The 26,884-nt window shown below is 35.4% G+C and overlaps 3 protein-coding genes across 4 annotated transcripts; 1 reads left to right on the top strand and 2 right to left on the bottom strand.

The window, feature by feature from the left end:
* LOC143471143 (sodium/potassium/calcium exchanger 4-like) lies at nt 1-7,829 on the top strand. The gene is made up of 17 exons (XM_076969521.1): nt 1-780; nt 2,923-3,062; nt 3,142-3,325; nt 3,427-3,484; nt 3,838-4,037; nt 4,131-4,278; nt 4,426-4,487; nt 4,581-5,099; nt 5,178-5,253; nt 5,529-5,615; nt 5,726-5,798; nt 5,886-5,988; nt 6,057-6,182; nt 6,434-6,587; nt 6,744-6,911; nt 7,008-7,123; nt 7,557-7,829. Exons 1-17 carry the CDS (start codon nt 134-136, stop codon nt 7,654-7,656), a joined length of 2,961 nt encoding a protein of 986 aa, XP_076825636.1. The 5' UTR covers nt 1-133; the 3' UTR covers nt 7,657-7,829.
* A 1,507-nt stretch (nt 7,830-9,336) lies between these two features.
* Nucleotides 9,337-11,982, bottom strand: LOC143471144 (uncharacterized). The gene is made up of 3 exons (XM_076969522.1): nt 11,666-11,982; nt 10,738-10,966; nt 9,337-9,873 (listed from the first exon to the last, which is right to left on the bottom strand). Exons 1-3 carry the CDS (start codon nt 11,921-11,923, stop codon nt 9,653-9,655), a joined length of 708 nt encoding a protein of 235 aa, XP_076825637.1. The 5' UTR covers nt 11,924-11,982; the 3' UTR covers nt 9,337-9,652.
* Nucleotides 11,983-15,194: 3,212 nt separating this feature from the next.
* LOC143470805 (uncharacterized) lies at nt 15,195-16,621 on the bottom strand. Of its 2 annotated transcripts, XM_076969081.1 has the most exons (4): nt 16,559-16,621; nt 16,253-16,334; nt 15,962-16,144; nt 15,195-15,642 (listed from the first exon to the last, which is right to left on the bottom strand). In XM_076969081.1, the coding sequence occupies exons 1-4, from the start codon at nt 16,601-16,603 to the stop codon at nt 15,398-15,400; spliced, it is 555 nt and encodes a 184-aa protein (XP_076825196.1). In that variant the 5' UTR covers nt 16,604-16,621; the 3' UTR covers nt 15,195-15,397. The 2 variants fall into 2 exon arrangements, with proteins under 2 accessions (XP_076825196.1, XP_076825195.1); XM_076969080.1 differs by having other exon boundaries at nt 15,962-16,334.
* Nucleotides 16,622-26,884: the final 10,263 nt, after the last annotated feature.

Below are 26,884 nucleotides of genomic sequence, written 5' to 3'. Positions count from 1 at the left end.
AATAATTAATGGGAGCATCATATGTGTGTGTTTAGTAGTCAAAGATGGAAATGTTTTTTGCTGAAATTTATGCGATGCGACAAACTGCCACCGTTTAGCACAAAAACGAAAGTGTTCCTGTGGGTGGTCGCGAATGGAATGCCACAAGAAAAAAAACGGTGGCAGAAAATTCAAAAGCCACTTTCAAACAAGTGCTATTAAAGTTGCCTGTCTTCTTGTTATATTTGTTGCTGCGATTTTTGCTTTTGGGCTACACTTTCAGTTTTGGATGGAACATACATCGGGGAAGTTCTTTCAAAGCGTACACGATGCATACAAACAACCTAACAAATTACGGGAAAATGGTGATTTGAAGATTACTGGTCGTACCAAGTCGTTAAAAAGATTTCCAATATTCAGCAAGGATCCGGGTATGATTGTAGTAGAAACTACGGAGGATTGGAATTTGAAATCCGGAACTTCTTCACCCAAGTATTTTGGGAACCAACTATCCAGACCCCGACGTTCGGTTTTATCGCATAATCGCCACAGCATTCAACAGACCAATGAAGTCTTGTCGAATCCACAATATTCTGAAGACAATCGGCAAGTAACAAACGACATTTCCATTGACACGTCCAACGTCAACAGCGAGTTGATGGATGGAAACACCGACAATTTACAATCTTTTGATCAAAAAAGCAACCCTGCCGACTCAATGCAAGACCTAGTACAACATTCTACCCGGCTTGAAGTATATGAAGCCACGAAAAAGTTTTGCACATATCAGCTTTTAAACAGGTGCATAGTTTATGATATAAGCAATGACATTACTGTATTACAGTGTGCCTACTGTTGATCCTCTATCAAAGAGTACTATTCACTGAATAAACTGGTAAAACACTTTTTATATATATCTGTGCCTAAACACTAATTTTCAAGAATAGGACGTATGATGGATGGTTATTGTGACACACTCGTCGAAAAAACATCATGATGCTTGAGAACGACACTTGCTTGCTTTTTTTCAGTGTCAATTCCCAAACGGAAATAAGTGCACAAATTTTTCTATCGCCCCCACCCCCCTGTAACATCAGGAAGCTGTAAAATTCTTTTAACAATTCTGCTACTTGTAAAATGGTGATAAGATACAAGCATCATTTTTACTCAGTGAATAGTTTTTAGCTGTCACTATTTCACCGAAAAAAATCGTACATTCAAAGCTATTTTTCAAGGTTTCTTGTTAACCTAACGTGAATGTTATAACATACAGTAGTCTAAACCTAATCTAAATTTTCTGTCTAACTTCAATTATACCCTGAATAGCTTAAATGGACTTCTCCCGGTAATAGTTGTATACAAATTGTGCTGTTTATCTATACAATGAATCAGTCAACATAATCTAGTGTCCGACTTAATTGCTACCTGTTGTTTATTATCTTTGCATGAACTCGCAATCGATGCGGAATTCCTATTAGTTACTTCACTGCAAACAAAAGTGTCTCGTCACTCACCATGATTTTCTATGACGTCCCATTTTTGCCAAACCTCACAATAACTATCAAGTTTGGGACATGTTGTTTGTAATAATCCCAGTACCTTACCAGAGAAATTTCTTTCAAAATCCTATTACCGGTTTATTCAGTTAATCATACCTTTTGATTTAAGGTAAACATGTCTTTGCACTGGGTAACGGGAAGTAGTTTTTTCATTCTTATGCAATTGTGGTCATCTTATTCTTCAGCACCTATCGCATTAAAATACCACGTAGTGTACATCGGTGTCGGTTTTGGGCTTTGTAATGCTACAACAGGTGTGATTATGGGCGGTTGAGCATCCATAATACTAATTTCGTCAAAGAACTAAAGTGAGTGGCAAGTACAAAAACAACTTGGTCTTAAATCAATCTGGTAGTCGTCAGTAAATACACCACATAAAGAATTTTTCAGTATCATGTAATGGTTAAGCAATTATTGCAAAAATATGAAAATATTGTGCATCATGGTGATGTTTGCATCAAGTATGAATGGAACGTTTTGTTTTGGTTACAAGAAATATGTTTGGTTAAAGCGTAATTAAGTGCGTAACAGGATTATCTAGGGTTAACAATAAACCTAACATAAATTACCGTTGGTGATTTTATACTGGTCAAGGTAGATGCTAAGTTATAGCTGACTGAGCTTACTCTTGGTTGTTGCTGCTCGCCAGCGTAGTCTGCTACAGGTAAATGCAATAAAGACGCAAATACTTCGCTATAGTAGTCTACATGCACTGTCACCTCCTGCATTTCTATGCAGAAAATTAACATCAACAGCAACTAATTGATTTGATCCAAAAGCCAATCTTCAAGCGCGTTAAATTTACGTCGTGACGTCATAATTGCTAACCGTCATATTTAGCAGCAATTATGCAATCCATATGAGCGACTGTTTAACCATTACATATTACTCAAACAAATTTCCGTTATACTTATTAATTGATTGATTTAAAGTCAACTTGTTTGTGGACTTGCACCTCACCTTAAGACTCCATGCAAACAAATGCAAAAAAATTTGAAAAGGTTCGTTAACAACTGGAGTAAGATCAAGACCGTTAATAGTTAAGTATGGATAAGAGAAGATATGGGAAGTTATTGTTCGGATGGAATTATCCATTTCAAACTTATTCTCTTCTTAATATAAAGACGTGTCCCGGTGATGAGTGTAGTAATAATGGATCCCCATTTTCATTTTCACATGTGTTACGACCCTTGTTGCTGCACGTTTTTCGTATTTTCAGGCTACCTATAGGCTAGCACTTCATCGCGAACTGTTTCGAAGAACCGGCTCTTATACTCGTCTGCAAACTTTTTGCCGAACCATTTCTTATTACAATCAGTCCACGACACACATTTAGACAGGAATGCATTAATGTCAGTTTAATTGATAAAAGCTTTGTCTAAAGGACTTTGTCAAATCACACGACGTCAAGGCATGAAGAAGAAGTGAATGAAGGCCATGATGAATGTAAAAGGGAGAGGGAAAGTGGATTGCCTGCGCTATGGACCACCTTTTACATATTTATCGTATTTTTTCTCTTTATTGGTCGGTATATGTTCAATAAGATCAAATATGTAAGACGTAAGTTGAAATTCAATTCCTGGCTTGATTCTTTATTTAACAGCTCTTGCAATTATCTGTGATGAATTTTTCGTGCCGTCTCTCGAGGCTATTTCGGAAAAACTGAATCTTAGCGAAGATGTCGCTGGAGCAACTTTCATGGCAGCTGGGTCATCCGCTCCTGAGCTTTTCACGTCCATCGCAGGTGTGGGAACAGGAAGTGACGTCGGCGTCGGTACTATCGTAGGGTATGTTTAGATTGGTTTTCTTTGATTTGGTGTTTTTTTTTCTAAAAACGATAGTCATGTTTTGTTAATAAAGCATATTTTAAACCTCAATATTTCGCCAGATCGGCGGTTTTTAACCTGCTGGTTATCATTGCTCTTACATCAGCATTGGCTGGGCAAGTAAGTTGTTTGCAAATAAATTTTTTAAAGTAAAGGAACAAATAATAAGCCCACATGGTGCTTTTAAGCATACTAAGAACATATGTCCTGTGTTTTAAATGCGAGTTACTATATTGAAACTCCTGTATTTTGCATGAGTGCCAGATGCTAAATGTTCAATGAATTACTTTTCGCATTATGCAAACTGATAATTGTTTTACAGGTATATAAAAAATCGTAGTCTAAATTTAAGTGAACTACAATGTGTTTGGACGTTACAAAGCATCAAATACTGTAACTATACTATTCTGTATCTTTCAAGAGTGTATTTGGCAATGAAAACAGCAATATTCTTTAACGTCGACTTTTTTAAGATTTTGACAATCGACTGGCGCCCATTAATTCGCGATTCGGTATTTTACGGATTTTCGATCGTTATTTTCATACTTTTTTCCTGGGATGCAACCTTTCAGTGGTGGGAGTCATTGCTATTACTCCTGCTCTACGTCCTTTATTGCGTCACAATGAAATATAACCCACAGTTGATGAATTATATGGAAAGCTTACCGTGCTGGTAATTACGTTTTACCTGCTGCTCAATGGCCAGTTTCGTATAATTTCCTGCTATTTGAGATTAGTGCTAGTTTTCAACCTTGTATGTCTTCAGTTCATGCTTCAACGCGAATAATAATGGAAAGGTATCTCCCAACAGTCAGGAAGTCGTCGAGTCGCCTGTAGCCAATGTGGAACAGCAAGGCGAGCCAGATGACATGGATAATCGTGCAGCAACAAGCCAGAATGTAATTATAGATGAGGTTTGTTTCGACCTTCACCGATGTTGTATAGTAAAACAAAAATTAAAACCTTTTACCGTTATTTGCTCAACAAATCGTTTTCATAAAACTTGGATAATATTGATTCATGGCAAAAATTAAACGTTTTATTATGCTTTTCCGAATTAGACTCCTTGCACTTCATCGCCTAAAACGACGCTGGAAGATGCTAGAAAACCAATTACTCGCAGGTTTATTAGAGCTAGTAAAATTTAATAATTTTCCGCTGTGTAGTCAATTTGTATTCAGGAACAATCCTAGAGCAAAATTCTTTTTTTTTTAAGTGAAACATGCGTTTGTACCAACCGCCGATGTTGCTGCTGTCATTGTTGTTATCGTTGCTGCTGCGTTTGCCAAGAAGCAACAACAAGCGCAATAAACAAAGAACTCAAAGTAAACGAGCTTGTCGGATGTAAGGAAACGAAAGAAATTGAGCAAGATTACGAAAACGTTCAAAATCCAGGCCAGAAATTACCGACAACTTTGGACGACCAATTGCTTTGTAACGAGTGTTCAGAAACGAAATGTTACGAGGAGACAATTAAAGAGCTTCCAGGTGAAGACGACAACTTCCAGTCCAGTGCTTGCTGCTCGTCACAACCCAGTCTGGGTGTTCGTTCCAAAGGTTTTGCACTTAACTGGTCGGTGGATGTTGACTTGGAAGATAAAGCGTCATCGGGTCAGTTGAATTGCATCAGCAGAAACATGCAGCCAGGTTCACCTCCCTCCTATCATGACCTTGCTGTCAGCAAAAACACATCCATACGTACAAAATTTAGCAGCTACTTTCGACGTCATTTAAGGTCGGTTGAACAGCATAGTTCAAATTTGCCCTTTTCAAATAATATCAGTTTTAATAAATTTTGTTTGATTTACTGAAGACGAAAACAATTAAAATGTTTACAACATGCCGAAAAATCTTCATCAACAACATCAAATAGACACCAGAAACAGGGGGTATGAGTTTATACAGTATTTGTATTCTACGGATTATTATGCATATAGCCTACTGTACGTTGTAACATTTGTCCCTTGTAATAATACAATTGTTCTCAGCCTGAAGTTTGGACGCATAACAGAATTTGCACATCAAATCTCGTTTGTTAGAGCAAAGTATATTAATTCGCCAGCATTTTCAATTTGATTAAGTTTTGTTAGCAGTTTCTACATGCTATAAGTTACGCAAATCCTAAACTGTGATGCTTAACATTTCAGTGAGTTATTTTTTTTAGCAAAATAAAATCCTAGAAGAAACTGTTAGCTACACCGAAGAGAAAAATGGGGCTGGTTTAAAGGAAGGTGTGCCCGAACTAACAGCGGTATGCGATAAAATGTTTTTTTATATTTTTATCATCATTTACGTCATTTTAATGTAGTGTCATATGTGAAATGGTGTGTCAGTTCACATATATTGTCTCATATCATGCAGGAACAAAACGCTGATTTGCAAGTGAATATGGGAAATATGGAGAATTTTCGTAATATTGCTGTGGAAGAAATTGGTATGTACTAGCATTTTCGTAAAAATACATTCCGATTTCAGACGCTTAATAAATAGTCTTGCCAATTGCTTCGTCGTTTTCTCTTAGTTCACAGCGCATTGCCCGACAGCGAACCAACAGCAGAAGAAAATAATGAAGTTTTTCAAGTGTTTCCATGCTTACCTCCGATTAGACACCCCCCACCAGAAAAGTGATTTATCACACTTGGAGCAGGTATCGTTCATGCAATATTTTGCCCTAATTGCTTGTTAAATGTAGGCCGGATTCCAGCCACTGCGTACCAAGCGCCAAGTACATCGGTCAATGGGCGATTTACGGACTCTCTTTTCCATGGATTTGTGCTTATACTTGGACCATTCCAGACTGTTCTAAGCCGGAAAATAGGTAGTTCAGATTTTTTTTAGTATTTTAATGAAATTATAAAATTAATTCGATTGATTGTCATATTACAAAGAGTTTACAAATATGTGCTAAAATGGTATATTTGGTGTAAATTTTTGTGTTATAAAAAAGCATGTTTTTGGTATATATGTATAACAGTTGACTATGTAATTTCTTTGGAAAGTATCAGAAACTTGCGTTCATTTTTTTGACAATATTTGTATGCGGCTTACACTGATTACTGTAATTACAAGAAAATGGTATCTTGCATCATTTGTGGCAAGTATTTTGTGGATCGCCGGTATCAGCTACTTTATGGTGGAAGTTGTGGAAATAGTCGGTTGCCTTCTTCACATAGACACTTACACCATGGGATTAGTGGTTATCGCCGTTGGCACCAGTGTTCCAGTGGGTAATTTTATTGAAGTTGATTCATTACAGTTTGTAAAACCGAAAGATATGGCAAGCTACTTAGCTTAGTTACAGCAGATAAACATTTTACTGCTTATATTTATAGGTAATTAGATTTTAATTAACTCTGTAACTGCTCTGTTTTCAATCCAGGACGCAATAAGTTCCGTTTTGGTCGCTAGAGAAGGTTATGGAGATATGGCGGTCTCAAATGCCATCGGCTCAAATGTTTTCGACATAAATCTTGGCCTTGGTTTGCCTTTCTTGATCGGAAGTATCATTACGTCTAAACCTGTGCAGCTTCTGACACCTTTGCAAAATGTGAGTATATTTTAAGAAATTTTTGCTCACATACAGCGAACGTAACAAGTTATTAATGTTTTCATATTTCTACGCCAGTGCTGTTTTCTTTTCTAGTGTCTCCTCAACAATTTACCTCTGCAAATTCCCGTCATTCCTCATGTCAAGTTTGGTTTGATTCTTTTGACGGTTCTTCTTATTTGCCTTCTGATGTTTTTTGCAGTTCGCTTCCGGTTAGTATTATTTTCGTTGTCAGCAGCACACATTTTACCACATGCACGCACACACGCACGCACGTCACATTTTTGTCTGCGTTTTAAGTTAAACGTTTTAAAGCTGACTTCGTTATGGTGGGCCTTGATGTGTGTGATACAATTTAGGTTATGTGATGCGTTAGAGTAAAACGTTGACTCTGATTTATTAGTTAAAATTATTATCTGTTTTATCAAGTCAATCGTAACATAACCCAACCAAACTCTTTGCAGTTTGCACAATGAAATAGATCAAATTAAACTCTTACGTTCCAACAACCAAAGTTGCGGCGTATGCATTGAACGTGAGACCAGAAACAGCAGTTTAGCGAGCACACCATATATAAGTAAAAGACAAACATTTTTCTAGTCTTTCAAAGCAGAAGCAATCAAGACAAATCTTTTTGATCTACAGGTTAAACCGTACTGTGGGCTATGTGTTTGTCGCCATGTACGTTGGATTCATGATATACGCTTTTGTACAAGAAAAATTATGCTTTGGTTTCTTTTGCTGAGAAGATTGTTTTATACTAAGTGCATGCCAAAACGACGTGTTTGGCGGTGACTATGATTATGAAAGCAATCATTTTGTCATGGTGTTTGGAATAAACAGGAGTTTTTTGGTAGTTTTGCGGTTTTTACGAAATGTGATTACTGTTCAACTTAAATAAAATTGCCAATATGGAAATCGTTGTTTGCGAAATATAACTGAAAAATATTGATGTTATACTTAATAGTGCTCAATGTTACACCGAAAGATTAAACAAATACTTCATAATACAGTAAGTTAGGCAAAAACTACTTTAGGCATGTTTTGGTATTTTCCTTTAAACGGCTAACCCTATTATTTTGCCGTTAGATGTCCAATGAAAAGTGGTCCTGTGGTTCCAACCTGGGAGGCCAACCTTCATATGAAAGGCAAATACTTTATTTTTACGAGAGAGGAGCAAAGAATTACAGAAAAACTACTAAAACTTCAGCCGTTTTACTTCGCTTTTACACTTTTATAACTATGCCTTTTCTGCCGCTGAGATGAGTTCGGGTGTTTGATCGTTAGTATGTTTTTTCACAACCATGCATACGCATTTATTGCTATGCATAATTGTTCTTAAGAAGCGTGGTAGATAAAACATCGATATTAGTGGCCTGAACCGTTGCAGAATGCAAGTAATTGTTCCCGCCTGATGAGTATATATTTGCGTGGCACGGAGATTAGTAGATTCTACCTTCAGTAACAGAACAGCAACAGCTATAACCGATTAGGTCATTTTCTTGACTGATATCTGACAGATTTAGCATGGTAGCAGTAACATTAGCAAACTGATATTGTAGCGTTCGCCACCCAGTCCGCTAGATGGCGACAGTAGGTTACGTTATTTTCCGAAAAAGTCCTTTTTGTATTTTGCTTTATTCACAGTAGGTTTTTGAGCCTTTAAGACAAGGAGACACACAGACACTTTTTTTGAGGCGTCTCTCCACATCAAGTTACGCCAGTGCTTCTGCAAAGGATATTTGCCAATAAAATAATATGAAGTCCGCAGTCGTGGAGCAGGAACAACTTAACAACATATTCATAGCGTAATGTAAGAATGAAACTCAACATTTGATTGGAGTCAGCTTAGCAACGCAACCGTTCAACTCTATACAGTGCACTCTAGTAATGGAAATCGTGATTATGTTCAGAAGGAATGTACAGCTTTTGACGTGTTGTACTGCTGTCAGCGCCGTTTTAACCCAAAATGGGAATATTCTCTGCTGCGACAAGTGACATTCAACGAAAATCAACATCCCTTTGACGAGAGGTCACACCGAATGGACGGTCGTATACCGTATAGTTTTGATAGCTCGCATTTGTTATTAACTTTTTGGCTGGCTGGATAATGGTTGTCCATATGTTTTGCATGGCACAGTTTGTTTTGGTTTTGATAATGTAGGTTTCACCGCAAGAACAGGTATTAATACACCCACATAATGCAGTTATACACACTCTGCTTGTGTTTACTTTTGCTTTGGTTGTTTAATTATGGCTACGACTCATTATTCGCTCCAATCATTATTCACTAATCTACGTTACAGATATTTTCAGAATGAAACCTAGTTTTGTTACTAACAGCCTACAGTTTTAGAAAAAACATTTTTTTCGTGGCGACAGGAAAAAATATCGTGACATAATAAATTTCAGTCAATACTTAAACCTATTACTTTTATTACAATGGTTATATTAGCCTACACTTGTACATACATGTAAACTAAGCGTACATAAAGACCGTAACGTTTAAAGAAGAATTGACCAGCAAATAACAAGCAAAAGAGTACTTGAAAAATTTAGATGATTTTTAGTACGCAAAACTTCGATGTAATTGTGAACGAAACTTTTATAAATATAATGTGCATCTGAAAATATCAAAGTGACCTGTTGGTTGTAGAAAACTTTTTCCTTTAATGGTGGTTATGTACTGGAAAAAATCCGGCTAAATGTATGAAGAAGAAACTTGTCCAGTTCAGATATAATTATGCAGGGACGGCTTTCTCTTTGTTATCTTTCTTCCATTTCATTCTTCGATTTTGAAACCAGATTTTTATCTGCCTTTCCGTGAGACAAAGTAAATGAGCGATTTCTATTCTTCGTCTTCTTGTCAAGTAGCGGTTGAAATGAAATTCTTTTTCTAGCTCGAGCGTTTGGTAACGTGAGTAGGCTGTTCTCGTGCGCTTTGAAGGATCAAGAGGTTCATCTGTGTTGTTAAATACAATAATGGAAAATGGTTTATTATTGCTTAGAATGAAGTGAAACGTCTTGAAATCACCATTTGCAAGATTTTAGTTTCAAAAAAACGTGAGTCCGTCTTTGGCACAACTTGTGTGCAGCCTGAAATAAATACCTTAATGTACCTGCATTGATCAAAAACCAAACAACTAAAATATGGCCAGTATGCTTGTACAATGAATATGCATGCAACGTATCCTTATGTAATAAGCATGAGACAATTTCAAATATTATATGCACACTGCACAGTTACCAAACATATTGAATAAGTTATTGTCATATTTAAACATTAAAAACATTATAGTCGCAATATAGAAATGACTTTGAACTATTCAGAATTAATAGGCAAAAAATAAAAAAGTGATGTAACTTAGAGAGGATTGAATCTGACTTATTATAAAGAATATCAAGATTTTGTATAACATGTGCAACTAACGCAAAGATGTTCAGGATATTTGTTTTTGCTTTTCAATATATATACATATACTGTATATATAACTAAAAGTAATACAAGTTTCTAACATGTGTCTGCTGTTAATCAGAGTGTAATACAGAAATCTTGTACAAAATTGATGTAAATGATGAAAGATGAAAAATCTGAATATAAATATGAAAGCAAACGATGACTTCTTTGTCATCCCCATGTTACATTTTGATGAAGGATAGCATGTAGACATGTTCAAATCGTGGTAGTTTTGCATTCAGTTATAGCCTATATAGGCCTGCTGTAATATATACGATAACCAAGCAAAATCACAAACATCCCTCTGTGAGTTGCATTTAATGCGATACGGTTTATAGTACAAAAGGAAAACTGAAAAAAAAACTTTACTTTGACTATTGTGAACTTTCTTCATCCATGGATAAATGATTGCTTTATGTGTAAATTCCTGCTGTTTTGATGATCCCTTTTCTCTCTTAGGTTCCCTATTGAAGGTAGAATTAGAAATGTAGCTTGAAGTACAAGGTTGCTGCGATAAAATGAAATTTTGGCCTTCATTTCTGTTGCAATCTGCCTTGTGTGTTCCACTGTTCTCGATTTGACACTTCCACAAATCGTTCTGCACGTTTTAAAACAATTTCATAATATTTTTAAATACATGATGTACAAGTTAATGTGAGATCAAATAACATACATTTTCAGCAAAATAGTTTAGAAAAAAAAGTTTACTTCTTATTGAGGTTATATATATAAACGGAAAATAAAGCGTTGTAGCTATACACACTAAAATTATTTGTAACTGAAAGTCATATTTCGCATTATAATTAATTATATCTATCAAAATTTGAAAGCCTTTATATAGTATAGTTTGTACATTTAAATATTCTGTGAAACTTGGAATGACTATATAAAGATATCATATACTAATTATAAATTTGACAACATTTTACTAAACTTTAACAATATTTTTGCCATTCCGTTAATTGAAAACGTTTAGCTCTGCCCTTTCACATTGAATTTTAGTTGAAAAAAATACATCGTGACAATAAACTGCATAAACTGCTTAAGAAATTCTTACTATATTTTGAGAAACTAAACGTTGTATTACAATATTGAAAGCTCCAACACATTTTTGTTTACTGTAAAAACGAGTGTGTTTTGGTTGTGTAGCTTAATCTTTTGCAGCAATCTAAGCAATTAAGCAGTTAAGATTAAGAATTAAAGCAATTAAGAATTAAGCAGCAATTAAGAATTAAACTAAAATTGTTTGACCTAAAGCAAATGATATTTTCCAAACGTCTTAAAATACTAACATCACCTGAAAATATTGCCCCGAAGTGACATGAGAAAAGTTGTTCTCATAAACGTTTTTTGTTGACATCATTTTTGATTCGTTGGCTGACGTGGTCATGCCTGTAACATGGCCGTAGTTACCAGCAGTTTTAGAACAAGCTTTAAAAGCATCAATGTCCGCTTTGTAGACGGAGAAAGGATTTAGAAAACTCTCCAGATTGCGTGCACTTGGGAATACAAAACCCCTATTGATATGAAAATTTGCAATTGCAGCTTGATTCATTAATCAGGGGCTTAAAAATTTAGTAATTAAAATCAGAGTTTTTGACGGTATAGAAAGTGTGTACTGAAATACATAACACATAAAAAGTTTGTTTTAATATTTTAAAAGTTCAATTTAGTAATACATTATATTTAATGTAATACAGTATAATTCATAAAGAGAAAACTAGTACTTATGGTCATGGTTCCATGAAAGGAATTCGATGTCATTGAAAAAGAATCATAATTATTGGTATAAAGCCAACAGCGTAATATACAGAAAATGTACGAAAAACGAAAGCTATTTTTCATGATGTTTTGGGCGGGTCAAAAGACAATGCTATAACTTCTTTTAACATGCGCCGTAATACACGAAAAAAACGTGAAAAGCCAAAAACGTTTAAACCGTGCATAGAATAATGGCAATAACTTGCTGATAACAGCTATAGCTTGGCCACTAACCCCAAGCACAGTTCTGCTATAGATTTAATACAAATGTAAAAACGAGTCCCGGTAGATCATAGAGTATATACTTGTATTGTACACCCTATATATGAATGAAAAAGTTTGTTCCCGGACTTCACCCTTTTTACTTGTTTTTATTAACAACTGGCTGCCATCATTCTCCCAGCTAGCTTCTCTTGTTTGTAAATATAAAAGCTGAAAACTTGCTAAATTAAAGCTATTCTCCACTTATGATTTTAACCTCATATAGAAACCACAACTACATATATCGAGTGATTATCGCAGCAGTAAATAAATGTTGGTGATTATCGATGTAAACTAATCTTTTCATTTTTATTTCCTGTTTTTTTCTGTGATAACATTCTCAACCATTTACCTTATAGTGGTTATTAATCCGCCATTTAAAACAAGTCGTAATATACTTTGTCATAGTTAGTGTTTTTATCGCTTTACGTCATCTATATTCGCATTTCTTACAATTAAGTAAATTCAGATGAAAACGATAGATAAAGTTTTCAACCGCAATTGATTGCAGATTAGTTACATAGAGTACAAGTTTTCCAAATGTGGGCACAGTAATAAGCTTTGCCATAATCATGTGTTCATGTTGAATGGCACTCTCAAACTAAAAAGCTCTATGGCAAAGTATAGGCCTACGTCAAACAATGTCACAATACCAGAACATCTTCTGTTACTATAACTAACTCGGAAATTCTTGCAACCGTATATTTTTGTTGCAATTTAGCCTATATATATCCAACTAAAATCACTGAAAACTTAACTTCTCTCTTTCGGTCATATGCATGGTAGCTGTCTCTATTGTTGCGTAGTATTAGATAAAACCTTTTTCTTAATGCAATCGCAGTCATAAATATTTTGCAAGCATCATCTTCTTCAAGGCTTTTTGTAACGGTTATTTTAAACTTTATTTTAAGAAAGTCAAATATAGCTTTTTTCGATTGCGTTGCCTATTCGTTCATTTAATTATCCGGCAAATCTTTTAATGCGCAGTTTCGAGGTTAAAAGTTCAGAAGGGACATGCGCGCCATTTCTGACATTTTTACAACCCCGTATTCACTGTCGGTATTGGGTTTAGTTATTAGAGGTACTTGATTGTACTAACGTCTTAAGCCACCCGTTAAATTAAATGCAATCAGAAAAGAGGTCATTATTGGAAAACTATATATTAACTAGATAGCGTCTTGCAATAAACCCTGCACGATAAACTCTACAAAACTGTTTCTATCCTAAACCTGTCATCCACATTCATGGACTGGTTTATATTCTATGCCACCTTTGCAGATTTACATTTATGCGCTTCGATTGCAATCTTAAGAAACAGACCACCACTGGGGACTAAGCCTTGCCATTGGTGCTGATCTCACAAGACCGCAGTAACGCAGCTAGTTGAATAAACCTGCTGAATAAAAGTCATAAAAAATGTAACCAAACCAAGCAGGGTGGGAGGTAAGCAGAAAATTGACACTTTGCTTTCATGACTTATTTAATTCGTTCCTTTCAAAATAATACAGAAAAAGTTCTGTTTATTTCGAACATCTTTTCAACTGATATCTAGAAACAGACTTTGAGTCGCCCCATAAAGCAACATGTTTGATAAGAAGGCCAAGTTTGTTGTAGAGTTTGAAAGATACAAACGATCTCCATCAATCTCTATTTGTTACCTGGTTCCCTTTTGTTGCTTTAAAACCAGAAAGCGTTTCTTTGACTTCTTTGATTTTAATCAAAACGTTTTCGTTTTTGCTGGAACAGACAACGAAACAACTCAAGAATCTTAAATGGATTTTCGAAACGACAAAAAATAATTGGGTTCTTTCCTAAACTGTTCACTTTATTTTCCAATGTAAATCTGGTATCGTTTACAGCTTTAGCATATATTACGGTTAACAGGGGATAACAGGTGGTGATATATTACAATACTCGACTTACAGCATATTGTTCTCTGTTTTGAGGTAAATGTGTTAAATGATTTGGTTATAGATAACAAGCCAATACCAGCTTTCATGGATTTTGCTTATATTGTCAGGAAATTCACGTATAGTTTTTAAACGTTATTAATATATTGACTGACTGATGTAGTTCGATAGCTTGCTTACCGTAACTTGTTATCTTTTTTAATGACGTGCGAAAAATCATTTAAGCAAACATGTTGTCGACCATAACCACACCGTATGTTTAGATTAATGGGAATAGGTATGGCAAAAAACTTTTTTTGATTGTTCTGAAGATTATTATTATTATTATGACTATAAATACAATATAAATTTCAGCAAACACAGCTATTTCTAACAATTGGAATTCACATGAAATATTTCATAAAGCTATTAAGGGAGACATACGGCATAATAACTCATGAGGTTGTTTTATGTTACGCAATTTATACAATATTTTGAAAATCACATATCAAAATAGTTTGGTGAAACTTAAATGTGTACCGTATGTACGCTATAGCCAGGGTTGCCATACCGTCCTTATTTCTAAGATTTGTCCTTATTTTAAAGGTCCGTGTCTTATAAAATATGTTTGTCTTTATTTCTAAGAAATGTCCTTATTTTCACTTTCGTCCTTATTTTTAGGGCGGAGGTGGGCACTTTTGTCCTTATCTTGGACATTTTGTCACCTTTACGATACCATTTTGTACCAAAGAGATACCAAAATTATGAACATGCAGACAGTGTCTTGTTTTTTTTTAGGAACATTGGTTGCTTTCTCTTGTTGTACACTGTTCAAGGTGGTATTCCTCGTTCGTTTTTTAGTCGTCCTTATTTTTGAGTTGAGACTGATGGCAACCCTGGCTATAGCGATGAAACGCAAAATAAAACCTGGACCATATGATTTCAGTTTAAGTATGTTTTCAGTTTTGAACGTGCTGCTGATATTGAGGAAAATTAGGTTAGTCTCGTGCTATACCTTCGTAAAGCATTGTCAAGCAATAACCAGTTGCTTGTCTATTATAGTTAAACATTGAAGGTCTCATTGTACTTTTTGTTGAAGATTATAAAAATAATAACGCTCAGGTGTTGGAGCTGTTGGATAAGGGTTTTTCTGCGCCTGTACATGGCAGAGTTTTGTTTTCCTTTTTCCATTTCATTCGACGGTTCTGAAACCAAATTTTTATCTGTCTTTCACTGAGTCCAAGGGTGTGAGCGATTTCAATCCTTCTTCTTCGAGTGAGATAACGATTAAAATGAAATTCCTTTTCTAGTTCGAGTGTTTGATATCTGGAGTACGTTTGTCTTCCACGTCTTCTATGTGAACCTATATAACAACGGCAATGTTTTAAATTCTTTTCGTATGTCTGCAAGTGAATTTTCTTGCATAGAATCTGTTTAAAACTGTTACTTTTTACGCAAATATCTTTCTCAAGATTATCGGCAGCTCGTCCAACATATTATCATGTGGCACAAACCTACACCACACCGACAAGCAACGCATTGATTAAAAAACAAATACAATTAATCTTAATTGTCATAAAGATCTGATTTTTAACGGAGCTATGTGTTGGACATATACAACACCTGACCTCACTGACATGTATATGGTAACATGTAACAGATTTCCAGCAATTGATACATACCCTGTTGTTTCATCCACGGATAGAGTGGTGCTACGCAGTCATTATCACTGAGGTCACTTCCGTCTTGTTGGCTGTTTTGAAAGTTATGGCAATTGCCATGAAAAAGCTCCTCTTGCGTCGTATCTTCGATTCTGAAATGATTCAACAGTCCATTGGCAGAAATAGTGCCATTAGGACACGGAACTGTAAAATAAGGATAAGGTGTGGAGGAGATGGAAGCATCAACGGAATAATATTGCTGCATGGGAAGGCTGTGTGTGGACATATTTGAATAATGCTGCTGGTACCCACTCCAGCTGTTTATGGAAGCATTTCGAGACAGTTTGATCTTATTTATAGATTTCGATGCTTTTCCATATTTCCTCAAAGCAATCTGTATTTAAAGAATGAAAATGTATTGATCATATTGATCATATTTGATCATATTGCACATATAAAGTACCTAACCGGTAAATATCTAGTATAACCCCAGATTATGCCTAGTGTAGGTTACAAATGTTTCTATAATACTCTCTTTAAGGGTCTATAAGTCTGTAAGCGTATGCAGGTAAATGGCAAAATAGCAGTACAGTATACGATAACCGCTTGTTCTTTTACCTGTGGTCTGTCTACACTTTTCTTCTGCTCACTTTGTTGCATCATATTAAAACTAGGTGGAATCCTTTCTGTAAATTAAACCTTATTTTGAAATCATGCGGCCTTTGATGAAAATTTTGGGAGCCATAAAAGACAACTATATTGCAAAATCAACTACATGTTAACTGAGTGAAGCAAATTGGAAAGACTTAAAGACAGCTATGCTATTTCTGGCACCATGTCAACTTTTGTCAACTTGGTAGCCAATTGTAATCTGCTTAAACTTATAGGCTTATACTTGACTAAAAGATAAACTTAACCATCGTGGTATTTCTTATAATTTTTACGTTCCATACATTTTGCGCTACAACATGACTGAGGTCAGAGTAAATGCCCAGACAAAGTTGCTAGCATTCACCAAAAACAACCTGTAGAGAACATTACGTAAATGTATGGTGATTTGCTCTACTTAATATTAACTATGTCAAATAGTGTTTTGAAAGTGCTAAAAGGAATCATTTTGATATACCTACACAAAATTATAGCTCACCATTATACCGACAATTCTCTTGGAAATGTTGAAGGTTTCCCTGTTGATATACGTCCGTAATAGGACCAAAGGCAGATCCAGCCACAGACATAAAATAGCCTTAGTTTTTAAAACCTTTAGGCTATAGCTGCAAAGCCCTATTCTGTATTGTGATTGCTCTATTATGACTTTAAATTTTTTTACCGTATTCTATGAGTTGTAAGTGATCTTTCATAATGAAGAACAGACAGATAGTAATTTCGGTTACGTTATTAATTTTTTATCATTAAAAATTCTTTTATAAAAAGCAAATCATTTCTGGCCTTTGGAATTTAATTTAAGCATCTCTTTGTTTTAATTTGTAATATAAAATAAGAACAACTGCTTCATTGCAGGTGCAGACCTTTCAGATAGACGAAAGAGTTGTAAAAAAGTCAAACAAAAATAGGTTTTTAAGGATACTGATTGCGGAGCGTTGCATTGCGACTATATTTAGATTAAATGGTAGATTTCGGTTAGTATGCGATTATAGTTTTCAAGTTCGATCAAAAAACAGACGATAGAAATAGTTTCAAATGTACGATTTGCTGCGATAAAATGCTAAAACCTTTTTAAAATGCTTATTGGCGAAGTGCTCGGTAGAACAGTAGCGCGTATAGGTTTATCTGTAGGTTTACGCAGGGGTCCGCAAATAGTGGGTCGCGAGACCTTCCAGTCTGGGTCGCGAAATATTTTAAGTAATATTTATTTAATGTTTATTGTTTTCAACACAAAGTTCTCATTACGTAAAATAAATGTATTCATTTACTGTACTTTACGGTTTTATGTGCTAAGTTTCACACAATTTTGTGCAATAAAATAGCTAGTGTCGATAGCAGTCTTAACTACGATATTAATTACATAGTATCTTCCACAAAATTATATGCTCACAAAATGCTTGGGTCGCGAGAATTTAGAACTATTTTTTAAAGGTCGCACCAAAAAGTATTTGCGGACTCCTGGGTTAACGTATATCAAAGGACTGGAGAACCAAATTATTCTAAACTGCGTCCAACAAAAAAATTAGGAAAAATTTTATATGAACCTGTGAAAAATAACTTTTCTCTAGTGCTTGTATAGTGCATTAAAATAAAAAACCTCCTCCCGTGTTTGAGATGCTCGCTTGGCAACTACGTAATTACACTGTCTATAACATTTTGGTCGACCAGCCTTTTAAAACAAATGATAAGCTCAATTTTATTGCCCGGATACGCTTGTTTAATATCTGCTACTACCGGCTAAAACTGCCTTGTGTCAGACGTATCCTTTGGTACGCTATATCTTTAACACGTGCTACGTTTTAAATGCCTTATTTTAACTATTTGTTAACTTAAAAAGCTAATACTTCCCTGCATCATGGTTATCTCGCAGCCATGCTGACTGATTTCAATCTAATCTGTGATATGTTATAAATTTAATAATTTTATTTATCTCTGACTTGAAGGTTTTTCTGAAGTGTTTCGAAAAACTAAAATGACGAAGTCAAATTTCTTAAATATTATTGTCAATAAGGTATTAGCGCTGTATTTTCCGACAAGATTGAAATTATATGGATCGTATATGTGGACATTTGGCAAATTGACTATCAATGTTTAATTATTTCGAGTTTGGAAAGAGCTTTGATCATAGTTATTCTTTACCGAGCGACGACTATAAAAACGTCATTAATATTCCTTGAGGTAGCTTTGAACAATTCCGCCCGATGCTGCGTAAACAGAAATTACGTTTCACCTGCTTGGTAATGAGTGCCCCCGATCACATTGAGACTGTATAGCGAGCTCTTTTAATAAGGCATTAAAGTCGGTTAAATGTCAAATTTTGATGCATTTGCCCAGCATATTGAGGCAAATACAAATAAATTATATCATTACTCTATAGCCATAAATCTCCTTGAAAACTTATATTAAACATACCTGGACAATGAAAATTGCTTCCGTTTGTAATGTTGCTTAGCAATAGTTTCTTAACATTGTATTTTTCCTTGTATTTGTTTAGATAATTTTGCCACAAAGTTAGAAGTTTTACCCAGCAAATATTTAGTCTAGTATGTTACGTAATAAACTACACCTCTTTAAGTCTGTCTAATGCAAGCTATACACGGCGGAAATTCCTTATCGGTCGAGCCTCGGTTACCGAGCTTGTCTTTGTGCAGCAGGTTCTGATTGACACAAGCATTTTTATACGTGTTTTTAGATTTGTTTACATTAGTGTCCGGGTTTGGAACTGTTCATGAGGACACTTAACAAAAGCAACTGTTGTTTACAACTTGCTAATCAGGGCATTACAACAGTTAGCGGCACTGGGTATCTAACTCGGTCGCACAATTATGTGCCCGGCGCTTTGTGCAATTTCCAGTAGCTTATAATGAGACCACTGGTTAGCAAATTTACTGTCATTATTATCTATTTGTATAGTTTATGCGTATGATTTTGCGGCTATTTATGGTTTATTTATGGCCATAATCGATCTATAGCTTTAAAGCAATTCTGAAAGCAAGTCATATAGATTTTAGTGTTCTGTAAAATCCTCCGGGGCTTCACCAGTTGTTTATATGGTTGGAACTGCTATGTAGTTGTCTAATGCGATAGACCTACATGTAGATGAAAAATGTTTATTATAGCCATTTTGCTGCCATCTTAACTCGGTAGTGTTAGTACATTATCTACTTTGGGTGAAGACAAATATCTCACCCAATATACGTCTCCACACTGTCACGTAGGCCTACTGGAGGCTATGTGTCGTAAGAAAGTGACTGAAGGTAGGATATTGGAGAAAAAAACGATACAGAATATTGACGGGTAGCCTTAATAATTAAAGGAAAATATCGTATTCTTTATGCGAATTTAAATTGTTGTGAAACGTCTCTGCATGATATTATGAGTTTTCAGCACAGATGGGCAGTACCGTGGTACTATAGCACCGAATTACTTTACCGCGTTACTTTTCAGTATCGATACCGGTACCGTCGGTACCGTCGGTACTTTAGAAAAAAGTACTGAATCTCTGTACCGAATTACTTTTTTCGAGTCATTTCAGTCGGTTCCGATACTCATTACTTTTTACGTGATTATTTTAAAATGTTAACAAGTGTGTTTTCAAAATTACGTGTTAATACCAATTTTAACATCTGTTGCTGTTTTTTAATCTAGAAACGTTAAGTTACATTGCAAGCAATTCCGGTCACATATGTTTGGACCTGGAGTAACCTTTACCAGGGGCATAATATAGCGACAATACAGGGTTGCCATCGTTCTCAACTCAAAAATAAGGGCGACTAGGAAACGAAAGACGAATACCAGCTTAAACAGTGCAGAACAGGAGAATGCAACCAATGTTCCTCAAAAAAACAAGACACTATCTGCATGTTCTTAATTTTGGTATTTCTTTGGTACAAAATGGTATACTAAAGGTGTCAAAATGCCCAAAATACGAATCTCTGCCCTAAAAATAAAGACGAAAATATGGATATTTTCAAGTGGCAGGCGAGACCAAGCGCTACAGGCCTTTGCTTTAATATAATAAAGCGCCAAATAGATCTAGTGTTGATAATCGCATGAATTACCCTGTATCATAAAGTTTTTGATGTTAAGATATATACCAGCAAACATTTCGCAGAATGGCAACCCTTGGGCTTCTCTTTCGCGTCGGTGCCCTACAGAAAACTTACAATTCTTAAGATAAGTGATGAAAATTTGCAGTTTTCCGTCTGCTGATATTAAATTTTTTCAGGTTGGTGTTAAAAACTCTGCTTCCGGTGACATAGAATTCGTTTGTGTAAGTGGTGGTTCTTTAGGTTTTTTAGTTTGGTGGTTGAGTATTTAGCTTGCTGCAGGTTTGAATCAGGAGGATAGGTCGATAAACGATAGGATAGATGGTTTTCTGTCTCACCAAGAGACTCGCATCTGCCGGAGATAGGCTAGTTGAAAACTAGTCTAGTTTTGTTTACTATTTCAGTATTTCAGACGATATATGATGCAACAAAAATTACAGGAATTGTTAGCTACCAGTCTGCCGCGAAATAAATTGATTAATTATTATTAAAACTTTCGCTAACCGCATACAAAAAGTATGCGATAAATTTCATAGAAAACTTCTGGGTAAGCCTACATTTTCACAGGATAACAGATCCTGCAGTGATTTTTAAATATGGTCGATTAATGACTTTGTAATGAAAAGTGGTTTATGGTCCCTTAACCTGTAAGGTTTACCCACTTACACTACAAAGTCTGTTTCCTTGTGTATTACTTAACAGTGAACTTTGATAGACTTCAGCAATAATGACGCAGGAATGACCACTGTATAATCTGATTATATTTGAAGCTTCTTTGAACGAATACATCAAGATAGAACACTGTGACAGCAACAGCACAAAGACATGTTGCGGCGTTGAACGTAAAAACCAAAAGAGACTGAATGAATCAAAATGCACGCACAGTAAGAGGGAAGCATCGATTACGTCACGCAGTGTTATGCTTCGCTGATTCGATAGACGAGAATTCTATGTCGTACACAATTTTATATTATATTAAGTGATATATTTATCACAACTTACTCTCTTTGAAGACTAACATCTTTATGCATACATAGTAGGATGTTTCATTTTTTCACCATTTTGGAATTTAAAAAAGCTTGGGGTCTCCCTAGGCCGTATTTTGGACACAATGAAAGAATTTGAATTTATTTTAATTTATGATGTCATTTTGAGGTTGCACCCCCTTGTTGAAGTTTCAGTGGGAGTGCATTTTTCTAATTTGGCGATATCTTGGTAACCGATTGAGCTAAAGCCACAATCAAGGTGTTAAAAGATGCAGAATGGCTGGTTTCCTATAACACTCAATACATTTTAATTGCATTTTTGCTCTAGAAAAAAAGTTATTTGAGAAAAACCAAAATTTTGACATATTTTGCCTACAAGTCAATATGAAAATAAATATGAAAAGCTTGCTGGCAATGTTTTGCCTACCAACATGGATGTTTTGAATCACTATTATTTTGAAAGTAAGCGCTTAAGTGAAACAAATCCAAAGTTTATCCGGAAAGCACCAGCTTTCAGTGATGTTAAAGAGAAAGTTGTTCAAGATGTCTATTTGTCTGTAAGGTCTGTTCTACCACAGACCTTACAGGGGAAATACTTTCCTCCACAATTATTGATGAGGTATGCGGTGATACTCTAAAGAAGGTGTACTCAGTCATGGCGGACACTACAGCTGTTAACACAGGCAGGAAGTCAGGAGTAAATAAAAGAAAAAACACAATGGTTTTCTGACAAAAAAAAGGAAAAAATGGTAGACAACAGTTTCCGCAGTGACGAATTGTGCTTGTTAGTGTTAGCTTCTCATTTGCTGATGAATGTTCCGGAAAATCTAAAAAACCTTTAACATACAAACAGGAGAGCATAAGTCACTCACGATGGATAACAACTGCCAGCGGCTACCTTCGTCATCTGCTTTTCAACATTGGAAGTCAACAAATGTCCACAAATCAAAAAAGAAAATTAGAAAAAATTGTTTCATACATTGTTTCAGTCTATGTACCCTCTTTTGTAATGATACATTTGCATCCAAAAGCTTGTGATGGTCCTTTTCTTACTCTTTTCCAACGCAACCTTCTTCTTGCTTATAGAGAAATCCAGCCAGATGTTGCTGATATGGTAATGAAGTATTACTTGGATCATGCGGGACAATGGCTTGACCCCCAAAATGTGGCTTTAAGTGTTTATTCTGAGGTGCCACCTTACCCAATCGAGGCTGTTAAAGTATCCTCTTCCATGCCGCAATCCATCGATGTAAGAACTTGCTTATGAATCGTAATGCTGGTTTAAAACAATTTTTCACATTGAACAGCAAACAAGCTCCTTGCATTGCTTCAGATGATGTTGATCCAGAATTTTGGAAAGCCATTGAAAACAATAATAGGTGCAATGAAAGGAATATTGGATGATTGAAAAATATTCTGCAGGAGAAAATTCGTGAAAACAAATCTACTTTGAGGCGTACTGATTTTCGTTTGCAAGCATACCTGTGCAATATGGATAACAATTAGTGCAGACAGTAAATTTTTAGGTTAACATGAACTGTTGTTTGTTGTTAGTTTAAAGAATAAAAATGAATTTGAATAAAAAATACAATTTGTTGTTTGGCTGATGGAACTGTTCTTACACGGTAGAGTAACGCTAAAGTAGAAATCAAAGTCGCAGTTTAACATGATCGTTTACTCGATCTTTCCAGAACTACCGATGTAGCAGTTATTTACACAAACTGCTGTAACTTTAAGTTTATCTTAGATTATGTTTGTATAGCTTACATATAAAATATATTGCTTACTTTTCATGGCGAAGGCCAATCTAAAAGTTTACAATCACCACCAAGCAAAATAAAGGTTCGGTTGGGAACTACATTGTGATTTGCATACAAAATATGTCAAAACTTAGGTTTTTTTTTCAAAATTTCGGTTTTTCTCAAATAACTTTTTTTCTAGAGCAAAAATACAGTTAAAATGTATGGAATGGTTATAGGAAACCAGCTGTTCTGCATCTTTTGAGACCTTAATCATAGCTCTAGCTCAATCGGTTACGAAGATATCGCCAATTCACAAACATGCACCCCCACCGAAACTTCAACAAGGGGGTGCAACCTCAAAATGACGTCATAAATATAAAAAAAATTCAGATTCTTTCATTGTGCCCAAAATACGGCCTAGGGAGACCCCAAGCTTTTTTAAATTCCAAAATGGTGAAAAAATGAAACATCCTATTACATAGCCTACTTAAATAATATGCTGTCTCCTATTTATTATAATATCTTTAATGTTAGTAAAAACAAACACTCAGTAGGCACTAGAGGATATTTTAATCTGTTCTTACCATATTGTAAGCACAAAACTACTCAGCAGTTTATACAGGTCATCAGTGTTTAATCTTGGAATATGCGATGCGTTTCATTGACAAAGATTAAGTGTCACGTAAAATTTACCAATTTTGTAAAGATTCATCTACAAAATAAATCTTAAAAACGTCATCTCATCAGGATGTTTCTCCTTGAACGGATAGGCTACTGCTTTAGTTTCTGTTTTCGTTTTTCTCGATTTAAGATTGTCTAGTTCTCCGCAGTTGAAGGTTTACAAAGGAGGGGTGATGGTGACTACCGGCAGTGCACTACTGACTTGGCTATATCACTTGGCTATCTCAAGGTAGATTTACGATCTCCACCATTCCCATCTACTCCTCCAGTTCTTCTTTTGAAATCTTTTTAATGAATGAGCAAGAATGTAAACCCTTGCTTACACATGATGTTCTTTGGGCATAGCAAGAAAAGCATTGTTATGTCTGTTATTTTAGCTTGGTAATATACTGTATTTTTTTGTATTTATTCAGCCTCTGTTATTTTTATATGGAATTGTGTTCTTGGGAACGTTGAGGTATGCCATTGTGGCCGTATACGTTGTTGTGTGATAAGTCACCCAGTTCATCACGTGACCAATACACTACGTCATCGGAAGATTTCGGTCAACCGCATATTAATGATGTCAGAATGTTATACTACCGAAATAATCAAGCAAACAACACACCAATTACCCAGCTCGCGATCTGAAAACCAAGTTCAAGAAAACGACATTCTTCAGCATGACGAGGCACTTATGTAAGATCGAAAATGTGTTTGTTCTTTCAAACTTCAAAGAATATAATTTTTAACCGCCGAAGTTTCAATTATCTGGCGCCAAATAGCCAGATAATTATAGCAAAACTCTGTACCCGGAAAATGCACGCGAACAGATGTAATAGCCGTGGACGAATCTAAGCTGTCAACTGAAGAAGTCACGTGTTACCCTATTGTGCTATCGGACTCTGTGGTCGAACTCATCCGAATAGCTGACCATGTCTTATACCAACAATATGGGCATAAGGGCCAGTATATAGGCATCAATGCAGTGAAGACATACACATCCATTCGGATGAAGTTTTAAGACAGATTTTGGAAACGTATAAGTTATATAAAACAGATTGAAGAACGGTTGGGTGAACTTTATTTGTTTGAATAAATGATGCTGATCGTAATGCTCGAAAATTGTTTTTTTTTGTTCCAGCAGTCAGTAAGTTTGTGTGAGCGAAATAAACATTATATCCCACTGGCTACTAAAAACCGTTCTTACGTTGGGTCATATTGCGTTAATTAGACATCGGCATTGAACAATCGATTGTGACATACAAATAAATCCACAACCAACCAATAAACATTTAGTAACAGTTGAGAGATGAAGATGCCCGAAATAACGAAAACTATATCTGATTCCATAAATTGTTTAAGATCACAAGTTCGTTTCGCCATTGCACGTGCTGAGCAGAACAGCTAACAAATGAAAAACTGATAAAACTGTGTTTACGAACTGACAAACGTATGACGTATGGAGGTATGAAGAATTGCACATCAACAGTGAAACAAAATATTAAATGAAATTATGTGGCTTTGATAACTATGTTTGTATTACTCGCAAGGTATAATTTACCCAGAACATATGGTAATATCTCGTTTCTCTAAAACAGCCTGCAAACTATTTCCTGTCGATCGTTTACAGCTACGCTTCGTGTCGGTTATACGTTTATTTCTTTATAATTTGTTTTCCTGTTGACTACTAACCAGAAAAGCTTTGTATATCATTATGGATTGACATCCAAAATAATTTATTAATATTATTATTACTCTTCTGCTGCTACCCAGTCTAAATTGGACCTTCATCAGTCTACTACCCAAGCCTGTGTTGCGTGATGACTCTAGTCTTTAGTGGAATTGGAATGTATTTCGATGTCAATAAAATGAACATTTATATGGACAAACTTTGTCAAGTTGAATGCAATTTTAATAATCTCAGAATTCTGGTTGCGGAAGATTTCACGAACGATAGATACGAGACTCATTAAATATAGCCAGAACAACCCAATCTATAACCACGTAACCCCTCAACACCAACCGAAACACACCAAAAGGTTGCAATATTTGATTACTACCACCAACGATTGGTTATAAGCGTAATGTAGAGTAAAGTACTCGGTAGTCAACAAAGTTGGAAATGCAACGGTATACAAAGAATCTTAGTCAATGCAAGAACGTAAATTAAGGAGAAGAACGAGAGCTTAAAGACAAATGTCCGAAGCGTAGTGCGTGCCACCACATCATTTTAAAATATCATATTTAGGCCTATTGTCATGTTTTTTGTGCATCTGAGGACCCTGATATCGTTCCCTCACCTTGACCACAAAAATGGGATTCTGACCCCTAGGATGGTGTTTATATTGGTGGGGTTTTTATTTTAGTCACCCATGTACACATCAGCAACTTCTGCAAACATGTCCTCCTCCTTATCCTCATTTGTTTCGATCTTATTAATGATCTTTTGTGATTCTGTTATAATGTGTGTATGCTTCTTTGTTTTGTTTTTGTTAATAATTTATGACAATGTAAGCATTTATTGAGTTTTGTGGCCGTGCTAAATTTACATAGTTATAGCACCACTGTACAACGAACACCTTGCACGTTTAAGCTTCCGAGCTTTGCCATGTTTTTCCGTTTGTTGAAATATTGTCTGTGCGCATATTTTCGTGTTCTTTTGCTATAACAAGTTATCATCTCTTTTCGCTCGTGCAGTCAATGGCGAAAAACAAATAAATAAATAAATTCCTAGATCCGGAGAACAATGCTAATTTGCGGAAGTAACAGCACTACAGTATATGCCAATCTTCAACTTGAAATGGCATCATATTTTTCCAAACATTTGTAAAACAATTG

The sequence above is a fragment of the Clavelina lepadiformis genome, chromosome 9 (genome assembly GCF_947623445.1).
Source record: "Clavelina lepadiformis chromosome 9, kaClaLepa1.1, whole genome shotgun sequence".
In the NCBI taxonomy this organism is placed as follows: Eukaryota; Metazoa; Chordata; class Ascidiacea; order Aplousobranchia; family Clavelinidae; genus Clavelina; species Clavelina lepadiformis.
The sequence above is the reverse complement of the archived record's forward strand: the minus strand, read 5'-3'. Positions and strand labels throughout refer to the sequence as shown.